The following is a 20,886-nucleotide window of genomic DNA, read 5'->3' as shown; positions in this document are numbered from 1 at the left end:
TCCTCCTCCTCCTCCTCCTCCTCCTCTTCCTCCTCCTCCTTCTCAATCTATCACCTCTTTCCTTTCTTTCCTCCTCTGTTCTTCCACTTGTTCTCGCACAGACGCTGGCATCCATCGTCTCGTCACAGATTAAAAAGGGGCAAAAAAATGTTTATATGATACATCTCAGCCTAATTTGCTCTGAATGAATTACACAGTGTGTCATTCATGGGGTGACAGAACATGTATTTTTATGAATATTAAAATTTTTCTGATTTCCACAAGCGTTTTTAAAAATCCTCACTAAGAACTGTTACAGAAAATGTCATTACAGGACGTCTATTACAAGTCATGCTTTAGGTGTGACATGGTAAAGGTGCTTAATACGCAGTATTTCAGAGTTTAATTAGAATTAATTTAGGTCAATTTGTAGAGATTTGTTTTCACTTTTTTTTTTTTTATTGTTTGTTTTTGTGTTTTTTACCTTTTCCACAGTGCAGTATTTACTAGTATTATTTTGTCAGTGCGGAACCTGTTTAGGCAACAAAACTACTTGGTTAGATTTCAGAAAAAATTGTGGTTTGGGTTAAAATAACATTTGTTAAGAAACTTGTGTACTTAACTAATGCCACATATTTAAAAGTACAAAACGGAGAAGACAGACTATTAGTTTTGGTCTTTTCATGATATTTGTTGATACAAAGTTTTTGCAGGTTTCCCCAAGTCAAATTTACTAGACTTTTTAAGACCTATTTTAGACCATTATTAATTAAATTTAATACCTTTATCACAACATCAACTAAGCCCTAAATTCAGTTTTTTTCAGTTACTTGCACTTCCCCAAAGCTGAAGAATAAAATCAGTTTTATGTCTGTGGTACAATCCGAAAGAGACTCGCGCCAATAACACAAAAGCTGATTGGCTGCAAAATAAGTTGCATGTTGGTCTCATGTGTAGTCTTAATACAGCAAAATTATATTTGGACTAGTACAAGAAAGAACTACAACACCATCATGGAATAAAAAAAAAAACCGGAGCATTAGAGGTAGCGTTGCATGGACATAGACCTGTTTAAAATGACTTAAGACCTAGAACACGGACCCCATGGAAACCCTGTGATAATAACAAAAAATATTGAATATCGCTAGCCTTTCCCTTACATACATTTCTAGTACTGTAATTGGTAAACTGTTGTCACTACCCAGTTGTTCAGCCACTGAGCACAGATTAAAAAGTATGCCTGCAACAGGCAAGAAAAGACAGAAAAAGCTGAGAAACTGAGAAACAGAAAAGTTTGGAGAGATTAGGAGAGGACGAGGAGGAAGAATGTGGCAAACAGGCTGTGGAAATCAAGCTGAGAAAACTAGATTCAAAGTACAAAGCCTCACACCATGTCCAAATGGTTCTCACCCACTCTGCAGTGACCAACCTGCCAGCTCACATGGAATTGAATGACAACTAAAACGGTTTACAGGTTTGGAAAGAATGCACCTTATGCTGGATTGAGGCTGCAGCCAGCTGAGCACCAACAAAAACACACATAAGTAATAACAGAGTCTCTCATGAACACAGAGCAACAGCAGTCTGTAAGTTTTTGTAGACTCTCAGCATCTTAGCAGCCAAGCATGAAAGGGACGCCTGACAAACAAATTATCTCTCTGTTTCCATAGCGATCTATGAATGGCCTGTGCTAGTGCCTGTGACAACCAGATGCCTGGGAAGACAAGGCTCGCCCATAAAAAGCCAGCGTTCTGCCGAAAGCCTGTTATTATTGCTATCATTCAATTGGACTTGATTTGCATAATTAAACTCTGTTATTGCCTGGCTCTGGAAGTCTACAAGTCTCTGCTCTTACCAACTGGATTCCTACCATGACAGAAGACCAGGGGGTACTTCAGGTAGGAATATACCCTCAGCTGACCCCGAGATGTGATTAATCAAAACTGAGATTATCCATTAAATTGAACTTGATAATGCTCCGTTTTCTGTAGATGGGTCATATATTTCTGTGCAGCTCCGGGGTAGAGTGCACACTGATGAGGTGAGTCACAGCCTGGACTTCACTCTGGTAACTACATGAAAGGCCCTGACAGAGCAGAACAGAGCAGGTCCTGACTGAGAAACACAGAGAGAGAGAAAGGCAGGAGAAAAGAGAGGAAGCTGGCTTACATAAAGCACTGTGTGTACAAGCTGCATACAGAACCTGCAGCTTGAAAATCCCAAAATCAACCCTTCTTTGCATGAAATTTTTTGAAATACTTTGTTGATCCCTCTGTTAAAGAATGAGAGTAAATAACAATGGACCATTCTAAAAAATAGTAATAGACAATAGGAACCAGCACAGACATACAAAAGGGGGATCATAAAGAACCTCAGAGACAGAGCTAACAGAGACAATTGACAGCACCTGAAGCCAAATACTTGATAGATGCGCACAAGAACCCTTTGTAAATTGTAGCTATTCACTCCAAGACCAGGCGGCCACAAATGGATAACAACACAACCCATTCAACTGCACTATGACACAGCATTTTTCACAAAAACATGTCAATAAATCATTACATTTAGCAAATCCATGGTCTGCAGACACTAAGTTACACACAGCTGAAAGCCAAACAGATCAAATCAGTCTTACCTCGACTAGGTGTGGAGTGGGATTGAATCCACACATGTTGCACACTTGGTGATGGCACTGTGTGCAGGTGTTGTAGTTGGGTTGTTCTGCTACGTTGCCGATGTTGAGGTTTGTCTTGCAGAGAGGACAACAAGCTTTGGGTTTAGAGGAGTCTGGCGGAGCGTGCTGTTGTTGCTGCTGAGCAGGGGCTTGTCCTGAGGGTTTACTCACCCCAGGCCCAGGACCAGGAGGTCCTCCTGGTTTGGGGGCCGTTTTGGGGGGCTGTTGTTGGGGTTGAGTAGTCTCAGATATAAGAGTACTGGCTTGGTTAAGAAGAGAAGCACCAAAGCCAAACAACTTCCCAAAAGTTTGCTCTGGAGGTGGGGGCTGCCGTGAAGGGGAGCTCCCTGCACTGCGAGTCTGGTCCTGGCGGGGTTGATGTGGTTGGTGGGCGGGAGAGTTGCGGGACAGATCCGGCTGAGACGGGGCCTTTGCCATGCCGGGGAGAGCGACTGCCCCTGGAGGGAGCTTTATTTGTTGCTGACCTGGGCCAGCTGGACCAGTCTGTTTGGTAGTGCCAGGCGCAGGATGGGCCTGTGCTGGAGGCTGGGCCTGAGCTGGAGGCTGGGCCTGAGCTGGAGGATGGGCCTGAGCTGGAGGCTGCGTCTGAGGAGGGGGCTGTGTCTGGGGTGCAGGCTGAGTCGAAGCATCAGGTTTAGGTTCTGGTTTGGCTGCATGAGAAGGAGAGTGTATCTGTTGCTGACTCTTGGAGCGTGGTGTGGTCATGTCCATCCCCAACGCTCTCTGCATCTGACAGTTCAGACACAGCCACTCCTGAACCTGTGAAAGAAAAAAAGAAAAAAGGAAACAATGACGACAAGCTAGAGCATCTAGTCTTTATCTTTCACTATATAAATGGCATTAAAGAAACAGTTCGACATATTGGGACATATGTTTATTTGTTTTCATGCAAAGTGTTGGATAAGAAGACACTCTCATGTCTCTACCCTTTGTACTGATTAAACAAACAAAATATGTGTTAATCAGTAAACTTTAGAGGCACTGGTAGGCAGATTTGTTTACCTTTAGACAGAGCCAGGCTTACTATTTCCCCCTGTTTTCTGTCTGTACCACATGCTAAGCTAACTGCCTGCTGATGGTAGCTTCATATTTACTGTGCAGACACAAGAATGGTATCATCTTCTAATCTAAATTCAATTAAAAAAAAGCAAACATTTCCCAAAGTGTCAAACTATTCCTTTGATTAAAAAAAAGTTTAACTGAGAGGGCTATTGTAGATGATCAAAAGTGTGTGAATTATTGAAATAAGTCAAGATATCTTTAAAAAAAGATTCAGTAACTTGGTTGTTTGCATCTTCTCCCTGCATTCCCATGGGTTGCTAGTGGATGCTCTACTTTCTTTCGACTGCCAAAAGAGATTCAAGTAACATGAACTAAAAACTCTAAATTGCCTATGGGTGTGAATCTGAACATGAGTGTGTTGGTCTGTTTGTGTGATGGACTGGCTGCCATCCCTTCCCCTCATCCAATGCATGCTGAAATAGCCTCCAGCCTGCTCTGAGTAGGAAACATTGTCTATGGAAAATTACTAAATGAAAGAATAATTGTGAATGATGTAAAATATCTCATTGAGGAGGGATTTAAGCGTCTCTGTGCTGTTGCATGGACATTTATTGGTAAACATCATTCACCCATAAACAAATGCGTAGAAAATAAATGTGACAGAATGAATTCTGGACATCTTCAATAAATCATAGCTGCCCCTGATTTAGTACACTTCCTCGCATATTTTCGGTGTGGCTCTTCCCTTTTTGCTTTCTTCTACATTCCTACTCATTACACAACATGTTCCCTTTCTCATTAAAATTCTCACACCATTCTCTTCTTGTTCCTCCTGCTGTTGTCATTTCTTTTATGCCTTTGCTTCTCCTATCTCCTGCTCCATACAGTCACATAAGACGGTGAAAGTCAAAAAGAGGCCCTGGTGATGGCACATGGCCCTATGTGGTAATTGGCATCCTGGTGCTTTGACAGCTGCCACACTATTGTAGCTGTCTTGGATTCGTGGTTATTACATAATGCCTTAATGTATTATAAATGCAGTCAGAGAAAGGTTGTGTGAGGGTTGGGGCTGGGTTGGAGGTCTGGGGCACAAAGAGCGAGGTGGGAGGCCTGGCTGCTGGCTTATTTGTCTTTATACCTTTGGGTAAAAACTCCCTTTTAGTCTGTAAATGTGGTTTCATAAAGATTTTGTTTCGGCTTCAGCTGAGAGTCTTTAGTACTTCAGAGGACTGAAAATAAAGGGGAAGATCTCATCACTTCTGCTGTGGAATCAAATGTCTCTGCAAGCCTCTGGTCACGATAGATTGATTCACAAACAAACTCACAAACAACACATCAACAGCACACAACTTTACACTGACTGTATACTAAAATACTATATGAAAAGACGACTCATTTCCAGTGGACAATAATAATTTAATATTTAAAGGTCTTCTAAATATGTTTGCCTCTAGTATTTGTAATTGTATGTTAATTATATCCTGAATTGTACTCAAGTAATAACTTGTAATTGTTGTTTTACTTCTTTATTGTTTTAATTGCAAAAGGATAGTGACTGCCTAGAGTGTTGTTCCATATATTATCTGTTAAGACATTTCATACACGCTAGCCCAGTAGTTGTAACTTCACAGTTTAACTACAGTGGTATGAGTCACTGAATCTATAAGTGTAGTATTGCTCCACATAATCCTAAACACTGACTCACTGCTGTGCTTTGACTTTAGTTAAACAAGAAACTCAGAGCTGATAACACCTACATTTGCCGTAGCATGATAATCAGACTGAACTGCCACTTTGTTTCACTCCATTGTTAATTGATAAATATTCGCCAATTGAATTTCAAGGAAAATCAAGAAGTGGGCAATGAATGAGATGAGATCTGGAACCAGACTAATTTTGCTGGCCTCCAGTGTAAACGTCCTTGATGAAATGACATAGAAAGTGTTCTTGGTGTGCCCTGACATTACCATTAGGTGTGGCTACAGGTGTAACAGAGCATACGTCAGACAACATGGGTATCTAGTCAGAAGTACAGTAACCTTTTAACTGCCAGTCTCCTTTTCATGCAGGAAAACCAGAACATAAACCTTATGCTGCACCCCAGACGCATCCTGAGACACAGCCTCCAGCACAGGCCCATCCAGCGCCTGGTCCTAACAAACAGACTGGTCCAGCTGGCCCAGGCCAGCAACAAGCAAAGCTCCCTCCAGGGGCAGTCGCTCTCCCCGATATGGCCCAGGACCTGTCCCAGCCTGATCTGTCCTGCAGCTTTTTATTAAAAATTGCATTGTTCACTGCTTTAAAATGTTTAGTAACCTCTCCACCTGCTTTTCAGAATTTCTCTAAGTCAGTCAGTCAGTCATTCAGTCAGTTGGTCAGTCATTCAGTAAGTCAGTACAGACAGAGTAAGTCACAGGCTCAGCAGCATCTTAGCCATGTCTCTGGCTCCCTGCCAATCCTCAGTATAAAGAGTGATGAGGCCATGGTTTTCACTGTCGATCAGGAAAGCTGAGAAGCCGGGAGCAAAGGTGAACCCCAGGGACAGTCAGAGTAATGTGGACAGTGAAATAAGCCAACACTGGAGCAACACTACACCATCCAACACTGGACTCTTTATCCAATCAGAGGCTCACAAGTGGGAACTCCTCTTTCCATCCTTATTATTGTCCTTGATTTTTTTTCACCAAAGTATAGTTAGAATAATCATATTAAGCCCATTGGGGAAAAAACAAGGGCAGCTATTTATCAATTTCCTCGTGTCTCTGCTTGCCTCCGCCTCATCTCTCCATCTCATTCCTCTCTGAGTCCCCCTTGTTATGAGGCAATCATGTGGATCTTTATGAAATCTGAATCGGCAAAAAACAAGCACCCTGCACACTCTGTCTCCTGCCCTCCTTCTCTATCAGCTCTCTGTTGTAACCCTCCATCTTGTTCTCCTTCACCCATCTTTATTTCTCCTTCTTATCTGCATCTCTCGAATCACATCACTCCCTCAAACTCTCTTTCTCCATCTCGATCTCCATCTCAAGTATACATTTTTGATGGCTCTCATTCAGCCTTGCTTTCAAACATGGATCTAATTTCATGCTTGCATATGCTTGTGTGTATGTGTGTGTGTGTGTGTGTGTGTGTGTGTGTGTGTGTGTGTGTGTGTGTGTGTGTGTGTGTGTGTGTGTGTGTGTACAATAGTATGATACACGTCAGAGGTCATAAGCCAGGACCGTAGCTCACTGTTCTGCGAGAACTCAGCGTCTGCCAACAGGATGCTTGAGCAACGTGGTTTCATGAAGATCAACGACTTGCTGCCAGAAATAGAACCTTTTAGCAGCAAGGGCCTACAGAGACTTGGATATGGCTCAAATAATGAGAACAAAGCATCTTTGGCAACACACACAGACACACACATATTTACATGTTGAATTTTATTCTGATTTGGGTAACATCTGATAATCTTTATCAGCAACTGTGGCTCTAACTAACGATTATTTTTAATTATTGATGAATTTGGAGATTATTTTCTTAATTGATTCATTGTTTGGTTTATAAAATGTCAGGAAAAAAACACAATCAATCGCAATCACAATTTCCTACCTGACGTCTTCAGGTGTAAAACAACAAAAATGTAAAGATATTCAGTTAACGATCACTTTTGGCATTTCTGCTTAGTAAATGTTGAAATAATTAAATGATTATCAAAACAGTTACTGATTCATTTTCTGTCGATCAAATAATCGACTCATATATCAGCTATGAGTTCATTAAATCTGATGCATGGCTAGAGTTTATACAACCCAAAGAATAGAGCAACTAAAATGTTACATGCTTATAGATCTCTTCAACAAAAGACATGTTGACATGTCAAAGTAGGAAAAGCACAGGTTTAAATAACAAGATTAATGATGGCTGAATTCCATTTAGCTGCTTCAGTTTCAGGGTTCTGGTATTGTGCATAGTGGCTCACTGTCACACTTTCATGGCTTACTGGGACATTTGAGTAGAACAGAGCTAAGCGTTAATGTTATTGGTAACACCTGCGTTTTTCCTACTTTGACAAGTCAAACTGTCTGCTGTGAAAAGGCCTGTTGCATATTTAAGAGCATTTTATTGCTGATACTTGTATATATTTACTTGGGTAAAATAAAAATAAAATAAAAAAACTGTGATATTGCTACTTGTACTTAAAGGCCTATCCAATCTGTAATTTTTCAACCACATACATTTTAGGGACATTTACCGAGTTTGAGTTATAGATAGAAAATCTGCATTTTTTGTCTTTTTTCACTAAATAATTCAAAATATCAGCGAGTTAACTCATCTGTTTATAGGCGTAATAACAGCATCAGAAAACATCAATAATAATAATAATAATAAGACTTAATGTAGTCTAGAGTCACTGTGTATAACAATAAAAGACATGTCAAAAAATTAAACTCATAGTAGATTCCAATCCAATATTTTGATTTTTGATGGTGGGGTAAAACTGTTGTTTTAACATGGATCACAAATTGTGGCTTTAAAGATAGAAAATGTAATATTTCTGCATTTAAATGTTTAAAATGACTATGTTTTATATTTTTAGTTGTTTACTTACATTATCCTTAGTGTTTCCAACAGTGTTCAAACACAGGAAAATCTGCCATTTTAATTTAATGACACAGACCGTGATGTTTGGTCGCCTGTAAAATGGCATCATATAACCTTTGTCAAAGAATTGCACTCACTAAGTATAGTTTTTTTTCATTAATTACATGCCACTTGGCAGCACAGTAATACAGCAGAGACCTTAATTATTGATATGATATTTCAATACTGATCCAGCCTCCTACATGTGCTAGTGTACGTTGACAAGCGGCTCATGCTAATGCTTGGTGGCTAAAACGTATGGTAACGTTATAAGGTTGCAACAACACACTCATAAAGTTATGTCTAGTATGATTGTTTTGACCACGGTCACCAGCACTGGGCTAACCCACGATTAAATTCACTAAGTTTGCTAATGCTTTCCCTCCGTTGCTGAAAAAATCCGAGAGGAGAGGAGCCATGTGACATATATTATCACATTGTGGTTTTAGGCCAATGTTGACTTGCTTGCTCACTTCCTGGTCAGCTACCACCACAAATAGAAACTTAGTAATTATGTAATAAACACTGCAGCTGTTTCACTAGAATGACATAAATAAACCGTACAAAACGCATCATGAATGAAACTTTAATATATTAACTTGTCCGTGAACACATACATTTTCTGCGGCGATGATGGTTTAATCTTGTAATATAATATTGTATTGTATTACATATTGTACGAATAATGATCCTATTAGTTACAATTGTGAGGAGTAGAAGAAAACAATGACAGCTGAGGAGAGAGGTAGAAGGGATCTTTTCTGCACACACACACACACACACACACACACACACGTTAGAAGATGTAACACTGCATACATCACACAGGTGCACAGAGTTACCCACTTCTTGTTCTCAAGTTTTCAGCTGTTGACAGGAGTGAGACATCATGCACTCCATCATCCCCCAGGAAAACTGGATAAAGAACACACTCTGATACAGAATCAAACTTCAACAGAACAAGAACGCAGACACAGGAGGAAGCTCTGTCTCAGAGATCAAAATGCGGTATTACCATGCAGTATGTACAGCAGCTGAGAACTGCAGTTTGGGGATCAGGATGCTTGGGATGCTGCAGTTTATCAATTCCTTGCAAATTGGGCCAAACAACATTGAAATTCCTCCCAATGCCTCTCTCTTTCTCTCCCCCCATCTCTCTCTCTCTCCCTGTCAATTTGCCTCTTTCTGCCTCTGCTCACCCTACACATTGCCAAGCAAGAAATGGCATTCATAAAAAGAAGGTCAGTATAAATAATAAGTGATTGTGGGAAAACCACATTTCTAATAATGCTGTTTCTTGAATGTCTTCACAAGGTGCGCTGGCGCAGTGTCAGGCACAGCGGGGAGCCACGGTGTTACTGAGGATGCTGGAAAGTAGTGGAGAGTAGTAGTCGGTCAGTGATTTGAGGGGGGATGAGGGGGGCTGCCATCCCCCTTGTTAGTAAAATGTCCAAAATTCATAACCCTTGTTAATCTGCTGATCTTTCATCTGACTGAGGTTTGTGCAAGTTAGAATCTATGGCCCTCGACCATTGGCTCTGAAATATCAGTAGTCTAACTGTGTATTGATAAATCCATGGCGCTGTCCATGGTGCTGAAGTAGCAGACAGATTTGTAACACGACTTTTTCTCTGAGTCCCACCCTTCTGTCAGTTTTGTCTTGGACGTATAATCTTCTCTAAAGTATAGAGCTAAGGGGGGCAGGGCTTCCAAAAGAGTCATTCATGGGGCCGTTCACTAGTCACGGGTGAACAAAACGAACCGTCCCCCCTGTTAAAAATTATCAAATTGCCTACTGGTGGTAGTGTATAACATTATTTGTTGATATGAAGTAAAGCAGATGGACACAATTTAATGAACACCTGTGCAGTGTAATGCAAACAAATACTATAGTGTATCTCTGCAAAAATATGCTGCTACATGGCTTGACATTAACCTTTTAACTCACCAGCCACTGTGGCTAGTGGTTTTCCAAAGTTACTAGCCACTCAGCCTTTTCTCTAGACGAATTCGAAATCGAAATGTAATTGAAGGTGAAAAATTATTTTTGGATCCGAACCGTGATTCGGATCCGCTTCAAAATGGAATGGGTTCTTCTTTGGCCCATGCTACACCATTCCACTAAGTGTCATGAGAATCAGGGCAGTAGTTTTTATGTAAAACAAACCAACAAACCAACAAACCAACAAACTGAACCAAAAGGTTCAGCAGAGGTAACAACAAAAACAAAATAATATGTTGTTTTGTACTACCAATTGTTGGTAGAATTTTAAAGACAGTAGGAAGCTTAAAACTGAGAGTTAAGAAATAAACATGTCAGACTCAAAAGAATAAATAATTCTATATATAGACTTTAGATGCCTACTGCAAAAAACTAGTTCCCAACCTGAAGCACTGGCAGAATAAAAAGACACAAACAAATCACTTGAATATATGTCACAAGATGTAATAGTAATGCTGCTGTGCTGTTACACAAATAATGTGTGCCATATACAGTTTGGTTAACTTTGGAGTTGCATAAAAAATAAGGACTCAGTCACCATGTTGCAAGAAGTGAGCTTTCAATGTGTTTATCCTGTGTTATTGTAATACAGTAGCAAGCTTCGGAAAATAGACTAATGAAACACAGGTGCACCATCTAAATTCAAACAGATTGACAAGAGGTGATGGTTCCTATGATAACTTGCTGAAGAGCACAGCTCGACTGACTATAGCAAGCTGAGACTTTAAATGCAGCAATTTAGAGGGTAATAATCAAACCAGTGCCCCAGATTTAGTCTCTGGCAGTTCTCATTGCAAAATATTTTGGTATATTTAAAATTCAGCATGTAGTGTCTCAGCTGGATTCCTGACCCAGTTCATACTGTTTGTCCACTTAAAGTCCCAGTCAGTCAGCAATTACAGTGTGAAACACTGTCAACGAAACACTGACATTTAGTAAATAGAACTTACTGTACATGTGCAGTGATTTACAGTAAATAGCATTAGAGGTATCTCAAAACTTTAGGAACAAATTATTTTAAAAACACATGTTGTAATGTCTGCTAAGAAGTCAGACTTTTCAGCATGCTGTCAGAGTTTAGATGATCAAACCATTTCATCTAAACTCTTTAATCTTTAATGTAATATATTTGAGAGAGAGAGAGAGAGAGAGAGAGAGAGAGAGAGAGAGAGAGAGAGAGAGAGAGAGAGAGATTGGCATGGTTTTATGTCGGTTAGCCTAATAGCTGGTTTGATTTGCATTGAGAGATGATTTTATGGAAAGTATCCCATGCCAATCTCTAGGTATGGTGAAGGGTGAATGTGATGATGTGGGACTATTTTAATTCCAAAGGCCAAGGGAACTTTATCAGGATGCATAGTATCCTGGATCCATGAAATAACTGCCTCTAAGGGAATTTAACATAGGGGTGTACTCACTTTTGTTGCCAGCGGTTTAGACATTAATGGCTGTGTGTTGAGTTATTTTGAGGGGACTGCACATTTACACTGTTATACAAGCTGTAAACTTAATACTTTACATTGTAGCAAAGTGTCATTTCTTCAGTGTTGTCCCATTAAAAGATATAATGAAATATTTACTAAAATGTGAGGGGTGTACTCACTTTTGTGAGATACTGTATATTAATGATATAATAATTATTTGAATATATACTGTAAATAATGCATGATGTGTTTAATTAGGGAAAAAGCTTTAATTCTTTCTAAAAACGCACAGCCTCAGTTGCTATTAACTCAGCAAATGACAAACAAGCAGGCTGACTACTACCGTCTTGATGGTGGGAAACCAAGAATAAAACTACAGCTCACTTTTTCCTCCCAAATACTTTTTCAGCAAAACCTCTGATGATTACCAGTCCCAAAAACAAAATGATTAAATCATTCAGAATATATTTTTTCACTCATTAATTTTCTCAACATCTTCCAGCACACACAAGGCAGAAGACAGACAGACACCTCGACACCAAAGAAACTGAAAATTCCCCCCAAAACCTTCTCCCTCAAGGACCTGAACTAGAATTGTATTTTTGTGGCTTTATGTTAGGGTAAAATCTCAAGAAATCACATCCTGATTCTCTACATTCATCACATACTGTATATCAACCATGCCGTCCTTGGCTAACATTTAACTGCAACACGAGAAGCTCTAGACAATACTAGTGAGAGATCCATATAGCAACCATTATTGTCTTCCACTTTGCCAGATCTGAATGTCATTGAATCTCTTGTGCCACATGATGCAAAGTTAGAGGGGGATTAGAGATGTCTGATGCTAAATATTTAAATTAATTCGAAGGGATTAGAAACCAGGCTCTGGCTCCCTTGAGGTATAATGGACTTATTCTTCAATGATATGACCGCATCATTGTAGTTTATATTAATTTTTCACTTATTATTTGTCGACTTTCTCTAAGAAATATTTGACCATGGATAATAAATAAATGTGGTCACTTACCTATATAAACAGTATGCACACTATAAAACAACTCAAGCTCTCACTTTGAGACAAGCAGTAAACTCTTGAACAGTTTAAACATTTTAAATCAATAATGTACCTGAGACACTCACAACCTACAAAGTTGCCTTCAAGAACACCTTGAAAAACTAACAGAATGTTTACTTATGACACTATGGATAGCTTGTTCTCCCAGGTTGGTGTTACTGTAGTAGCTTTTGGAAAATCGGGCCTTGGGATTAGAACCTGGGCAACACTATAGTCTAAATCAGCTAAAGCACCCCTGTCTCTATCTATGTTACTGTACGCTTGTATCCCACAGCTGTACATGTGCAGGGAGGAGGGGGCTGAAACATTTGACTGACTGGCCAACAGAGTGGCTGCTAGTCACAGCTAAATACCTTCTTTTGCAATGTTTTTATGTTTTATTTTATATTTATGGACTACACTCAAATTGTACAATTTACCCGTGAAGGACAACCTTTAACTGTTGCCTATTAACATCAACATTAGCAACATTAGCATTGATTTGGATTCATGTTTCTGGCCACCTGTCATATGTAAGTCCAACATTCACTCTGCTTTTAACTTTTCCTTGGTCTCCATCAACATGAAATATCAGGCTCTTTAGCCGCTAAATGATCCACTATGTTCACCAGCTTGTCTTTAACATAGTCTGTTTCCCGTTTGTTGCTAGGCAGGTACAGTACAGTGGGTTATCTGAGATATTTCGCTGAAAACAGCTACCTGTTGCAACTGGAAACGAGGGGACTGAACCATAACATAAAAGTTGTGGGCCATTAAACCAAAACCATGAGCTGAAAGATGCTAAAATGCTCCGTAGAGCTGAGGGGGATACTTATCTGTGGATCCGTCACTAAGAGCAAAACCCCAGTTCAAACGTGTAATACATACCACGCAGCGACACAAACGTAAACAACAATGGAGGGAGGAGAGAGATGCACATTTTCTAGCTGGAAATACAGTCACTATTTTGAGTCTGTGTCAGCTAAAGATGGCAATATTAAGGTTCATTGTTATTGCTGTGCTGGTGGCGACAAAGTGCTATCTAGCTACAAAAACACTATGTCAAATTTGAAGAACCATTTGGAGTCGCAGCACTGCACAGTCAAACTTCCAGAGCAAGTCCCACCAGGTGGTGCGAAGCAGAGAGCAGGAGGTCACCCACCACCCAAACAACAAAAGCTGGACTTAGGTGCAAAACCAGTAAGTTGGAGAGAGTTGAAGAAGTTGGTCAGGCAGTATGTTGTAGAGGAAATGCTGCCCTTAAACACGGTTGACTCGCCCTCATTTCGTGCCATAATAAACAAGATCCCTACTACTGTCAATGCCGAGCTGCCTCACAGAACAGCTTTTTCTTCTTACATGGAGAAGGAGCATGCAGTGATGGAGAGAAATTTGAAGGCTGCACTGAATGAGGTTGACTTTGTGTCAACTACCATGGATACAGTATTTGGACTGCTAGCAACAGAAGTTATATGGGAGTAACGCTCCACTGGATCAGTAGATCCACATTAGAGCGCAACAAGGCTGCATTGGCATGTAGGAGAATTTGCGGTAGACACATGTATGTTATTGGAGCGGAAATCAAAAACATTTACTCTTCATATGGGCTACTCAACAAAGTAGTTGCAACAGTGACTGATAATGGATGCAACTTTGTCAAGGCATTTAAAGTTTATCAGCCTGTCACAGAGTTCGATGATGAGACGGAGGAGGGAGAGTCCACCCCCACAGATGATGATGATGTCACTTTTTTAGATCTGTCAGAAATCCTCTCAGCTGAGGATGAAAGTGATGGCCAGCGGTCTCTTCTAACTAATAAAGTAACTTGTAATATAACTTAGTTACTTTTAAAATCAAGTAATCTGTAAAGTAACAGTTACTTTTTAAAGGAGTAATCAGCAATCAGTAATCAGATTTATTTTACAAAGTAACTGTGACAACACTGCATGCAAGTCATGTAATCCATTGGTAATTTAAAATGATTGATTAATGCAACTTTAAATTATAAAATATAAATATGCTTCTGGATAAAAGTATCCATACTAATGAAATATTAGCTTGGATGTAAAAATTTTGGAGTGCCTCTGCAGAGTCTTTTGTGTGGGAGCATTTGTTAAAACGTTTGGGATTGTTGGTTAAAATAAAAGAATCTGTTCCAAGGCACTCTTTAAACACAAGTATTAAAAAGTCATCATTTCATGACAAAAAAATCCTCATCTCCATCTTCAGAGTGATTTGGCAATGCTGATGCCTTCATCATAGAAACACACCAAACTGCACACAAAAGTGCCCCAAATTGCGGCGTTGGGGCTGAATCAATGTAGTGTTGGATTGCATTAGTATGAGCACCCAGACTATTATGGTTAATATATGATGATGCTTTTCTCTCCAGTTCTGTCTCCCCCTGCTACCACACAGCTCTTTCACACAGCTCTCTCTCTTTCTCTTTCTTTAAGCTGTGGCTTCTCAGGACCGGGCCACCGTAGACAGAAGGAGGGTAGGATCTAGGTATAAATAGAAATTGGACCAATTATAAAGCAGATGTTTGCCTGTATGATGGTGGGAGAACACTGTCAGTGGCGGGGGGTGTCTGTGGTACTTTCACTAGCTCTCTGAACTCTTGTTCTCTCTAGTTTTATTCTCTGTCTCTCAGTCTGTTTATAATTGTCTTGTTTCTCTCACGCTGTCTACCTCTCTCCTTAACTCTTTCATCACAGTGTTTTTAATCTTCACACCTCCATATACCACCATCATTTTTATTTTGCTGTTGTCTACGTCATGTGCACCTGTTCCTTACAAGCTCACGTGTATGACTGCTTGCACATTCTCAGCAAAAATATCAAAATAAACCGCGTTGTCTCTGTAACAGCCTATGGCATATAACACCCATTTGTTGCTCGCTGTTTACATCTCTCTAAATTGCATTCCCATCACCAGTTTGTTTAACAATTGTTACCATTCCTCAAACAATCCTGCATGAGCAGGGATTGTCTTCATGAGAAATTCAACTGATAAGGCAACTTCTTTCTAAATGTTTTTTAAAAAACTGCTCTAATTTATATTTTTGATGCTGGGCTGGAGATACCATTTGGGACTTTGTGGTGAATAAGCATAATCTTTCCAAATATGGAATCGCCCTCGGTTATCAACACTTTAATCAGCAGTGCCATCTTTCTGTAATTTGATGGGAAATCCTCTTCAATAGCAGATTTTGTTCATATTATCCCTATAATCCGGGACAGTTCAATCAGTGTCTAAACTATTTGTAAACAGAAACAACATGAACCCTGAGCCTGTGTTGTAATGAAGAGACTATCCTGAAACGGCATTAAATGAGATATTGTATAGATTGTACAGATATGTAATAAAAAATGCCACAGGTGATTATTGTCATCAAAACACAGAACAATGGAAAAAAGTATTATCCTTGAAAATCCTCAAAGTCTATCTCCATTTCATCACAGGTATAACAATATCTGCTACTGCAGGAGGAACGCTTCATTTCAACTTCCTTAGCATGGCTATCCTTTTGTCCAGGTCTGTCCTCGCCATCACTGTAATTGTAATTCCAGTCATCGTCATCTTCAGCGTTATCATCACCTTGATCGGCAACATCAGGCCCATCGTCAATTTCACTGTGTTAGATCTGCTGCAGTGAGGCAAAGGCCCAATCCATGGTAAGTAGGTTAAGGGGGTAAATCTTCAGGTCTCCAGAGGCTGAGCGTTTTCCCTCAGAGTCTCTCTCCCTGTCAGCATCTGACAAGCTAACCAAGGCTAAGCTGAAAAATACCCATAACATCCACCTCCGCGGTTCTCTTTACTGCCATGCTCTCCTTCACTCCCTGTAATGATCTATTCTTTACTGTCTGTCTCTACTTTGGTCCACGCATTTTTTTCTAGTCCTTCCATCTCCCACGACTTCCTCTTTCCAACTTTTGCAGTCTCCCTTCCTATACACTTATGCAAGCATGTATTCAAGCTTGCACACACACACATTAGTCAATACATTTACATGCCAACGCATCTACAGTTAAAACATGAAACATTTACTCCCTGAATTCGAGTATTTATGTAGGCCAGCTTAACTGACATTGCATCTTGGCTACAATGTGCAACATGACTCACTGGAGTTGATGTGAAACTTTGTGACAGATGACACAGCCACACTTGACTCACAGTAACAGCAAAGCATAGACTAATTCAATTTAGGCAAGTGATTTATTTTAGGATGAAGGCAATAAGCTTCCTCAGCTACCTGTTAACAGTGATGACTGTTTAGATGCATCTGAATGATTGTGAATGATGGGGAGATGTGTTCAGCGGTGTTAAAAAAAGCTTTGTTTGGAAGAGGCTTTGGGCATGATTTGGATGCTCACTAGTGCCTGTCAGAAAGGATGGATAGAGCTTTGTTCAATTGTTGTGTGCATTTACTATGAACATCAACTAGAAAAGAATGTAGCACTTGCTGAAGATAAGGGCCTACAATTCATTACAGCTAATAGGAAGTGACCAATATGTTACTAGGCACATAGTTGTGTGATAACCAGGTCTCTGGGGATGTAAGATCATGAGCCCACCAGATCATTAAACACTTCATCATTCGAGGCAAACAATGGCTAGAGCGAGGAAGTTCACCGCTCTCAATCAGAGTGCAACTAATTCACATCCTCGTTCAGTTTCAGTTGGTGCAATCCAGTCTGCTAGCCAGTTACAGCCAACTTGACAACAATAGCCATCAACGACAATACTCACAAATGTCAATGAGAAATAATTACCCCAGGACAAATTCAACCACAATGAAGCACCTGAATCACCCACTTCGATCAACAATTTTAAAGGTATGCACTGACGTCAGTTTTCACATACCACCTCCCTCACCACCACCCGCTATGGATGCTATGAATGGGTAGAGCTGTTGGGAGGAAGCAAATGAAAAACTATAAGAATTAAACAGCGATCTGGTTGATATGCCAGACAGTCAATATTCATATATGACTGATATACGTTTATATATGTAGCTCCACCAGGAGCTCCACATTGGGGAAATAATTTTACATTAAATAAAGCCTGAAGGCAAAGAGACACCTAATTTCTATTTAAAGCAGGATCTGTCAGCTTGATCACAATTACAAGGACTTTGAAGAATATTCTGGTTGTCTGTGGACAGGTTTGTAAAATATTAAAATTTTAATATGTGTTTCATTCGGTAAACCATGTGCTTGGTAAGTCAACGTCACACAGCCACCCCACTCCTTCTCTTCAATTTAGCATTCAGGCTGTTTATAATACCATATGCCTGAATTCATTCAGAATCTGTTTGTGCAGTCAATTGTACAACAGCTTTTTTTTTTTTACCATTTTGTGGACGTGTTTCAAATGTTTTTGTTTTCCATTTGAATGCACCATGGCAGATGCTGACTGTGTTTGTAATTCAGGGCAGAGTGACATTGGTGTCTTCCCTTACATACCATGTATACCATATTTATGTATTAGGTCAGTTGTTGAGTAAACTACTATAGAAAGAAAAAATAGAAAAATGTCCCTATAAAGAATGTACTGCTTACCTCTGTGAGGTGAGGGTTGGGGTTGAAGCCACACTGGCTGCACACCATGGAGCAACACTGTGTGCAGGTGTTGAAGTTCGGCTTGTCGTCCCCAGTGCCCGTCAGGTCGGTGGTTTTACAGACGGGGCACAGTTTGCTGCTCGGCATGGGTGCAATTTGTGGCACAGAGTAAGGGGATGTGGGGACACTGCCTCGGTCCGGGGACACAGAAGGGGACCTTCCTGTCCTGTTGCTACCCACATCCACATGCAGACTCTTCCTGGCCACATGGCCCTGGCCCTGCTCTCCTTTTTGCTGATGGGTGTCGTGGGAGGCCAACCTGTCCCCTGTCCCATGACCACTCTCAACTCCTGCTTTAGGTCCCAGGTCTGATGGAGGTGGTCTGGTAGAGATGATAAAAAGAACACAAAGTGGATTTGGATTATAATTGATAACACACATTTCTGTATACTACATTCACATCTTTAAAACGGTTCGGAAAAGTTCTCTTCACACACGCACACACACATAAACAGACAAACACACACAAACACACACACACACACACACACACACACACACACACACACATACTGACATCATTTACTAGGTTTTATACTGGTGATTTCTACTTAATTTCAAAAAGGAGCAGTACTGCTTCTTCAGTGGTATATTTTTGATGCCTTCAGCTGTGAGTTGCACTAGGTCCACATGTCATTAAAATAGTTTTATTGTTGTTCATAATGTAATATCAGATAGGGCTGGGCAATAGGGAGAAAATCAGATATCACATTATTCTTGACCAAATACCTCGATATTGATATTGCGGCGATATTCTAGGGTTGGCTATTGGTGCTTTAACAAAATATCTTCACACTTAGATTTTAGAAAAATAATCATCAGTAATGTGGACATAATGTCTAAGTGGGGAAAAGGCAAATAACAAAACAGCTAGAACAGTCTGGTAAGTTCAGAAAAGTACATCACTTTACTGTAATGCAGCCTTTAAAACCAGGAAAAGACAACACTTATGCCATATCACAATATTACGATATGCAAAATCTAAGACGATATCTAGTCTCGATATAATATCGATATATTTCCCAGCCCTAATATCAGACTCAAAATCTTGGCCAACAGACAGGCATATGTTGAATATTTTATATTGCGTATATCAGTTTCTGTGAAGTGCTGCATGTGGCTTGTTTTCACTCTTTGAAGCTGTTCTGTACTGGCCTCAGTGATGTGTTTAGGGTGGAACAAAGTTGGTGTATCAGACAACAGCATTGTAAACTTTTTTTCTTGCTCATTCCAGCCCTCAGGCATTAGTGCCAATAGTTAAATAGAAATGGAGGATTTCCACTGTCATAACAACTTAGACCTTGTTTTGTTATGCTTATCATCTTCAAAGACAGTTTGAGCAGCAGCTCTGCATCCACAGTGAGAGAATGTTGGAAATAAAGTGATGAATAAAGGAATTAAAAGAGAGCATGTTAGCAATTATGAGTCCCAGCCGATGAATTAAACTGCTGCACTCTAACATTGTCACTCTAAGGCTAAACTGGACTTTTGGGGATATTGTTAAAGCTATTGACCACTGACATACACAGAGTGGACAACAGAAGTATAAATCTCCCCTCTGTCCTCACAAGATAGAAGATAGTTTCACATAATAATCATCACTTGAATGGCAAAGACACCAATCTTGTCATTTATGCAAAGCCTCAGGCATGGCTTAATGAGACTCAAATGGTTAAAAGAGTTTAAACTGGAAGACACCTTTTAAAAAAAAAATCTTTAAATATTCTCATCCATCAACAAATGGGAGTCCACTGAGAACAACTTGTGTGTCTAAAGCAGTACAACTTGCTTGCTTTATCACAAAGTGGAGAGTGAAGGGTTTGTAAGCTGCCAATCCTTTGTAATATGAGCTCCCTGTGAAACAACATCTCAGTGTCACTTAAAGGAATAGTTCAACATTTTGGGTAAAATAAGTCTCCGGTTCCTGGCACAATACATTTAAATGTAATGTTCGAATCTATTTGAATTTGAATACAGAATAAGGAAAATTCTAAGGTAAGTTCAGTAACATCTCAGCAGCCAGGTACGCCCATTTCTCTCGCACCAATACCACGGTATAATTGACTAATTGACCAATTATGAGGGCATAAATTAAAGTACTGGATGGTTCAAGTAGTGACCCATTGCATTACATTGAAATGGTTGGATTAACATCTGGTCATTTTACAAATAAAATATGTACAAATATATTATCCTTTGAAAACATTGCCTCACACTGACATATACGGTGTGTCCCTTGGAACAAGAGAAAATTAGACGGGTACTTAATTTTAGCCTACTGTGTCAGTATCCCTATAATGGAATTCTTTATGTTTCGTATTGATTTATTCCTCTGTCCATTGGAAATGAAACTGGTTACCTAAAGCTTCTTAGTGAAACCTATTTCCTGCCGTCCATTCAGTAATATTTAAAGGTCAAACCAAAGAGGAAGTGGATGCATCAGACTTGAACATGTTTGAATGCATCATTTGTTTGTGATA

General features: G+C 39.9%; 1 protein-coding gene across 1 annotated transcript in view; it reads right to left on the bottom strand.

Annotated features, from left to right (window-relative positions):
- Positions 1-20,886, bottom strand: part of bsnb (bassoon (presynaptic cytomatrix protein) b) — a 63,670-nt gene that overhangs the window by 37,370 nt on the left and 5,414 nt on the right. The window contains exons 2-3 of the mRNA XM_028575047.1: positions 18,347-18,728; positions 2,615-3,433 (exon numbers count right to left, since the gene is read on the bottom strand). Coding sequence (XP_028430848.1) covers positions 2,615-3,433; positions 18,347-18,728 — 1,201 coding nt within the window. The remainder of the gene's footprint in view (positions 1-2,614; positions 3,434-18,346; positions 18,729-20,886) is intronic.

The sequence above is a fragment of the Perca flavescens genome, chromosome 4, assembly GCF_004354835.1.
Source record: "Perca flavescens isolate YP-PL-M2 chromosome 4, PFLA_1.0, whole genome shotgun sequence".
Classification (NCBI taxonomy): domain Eukaryota; kingdom Metazoa; phylum Chordata; class Actinopteri; order Perciformes; family Percidae; genus Perca; species Perca flavescens.
The sequence above is the reverse complement of the archived record's forward strand: the minus strand, read 5'-3'. Positions and strand labels throughout refer to the sequence as shown.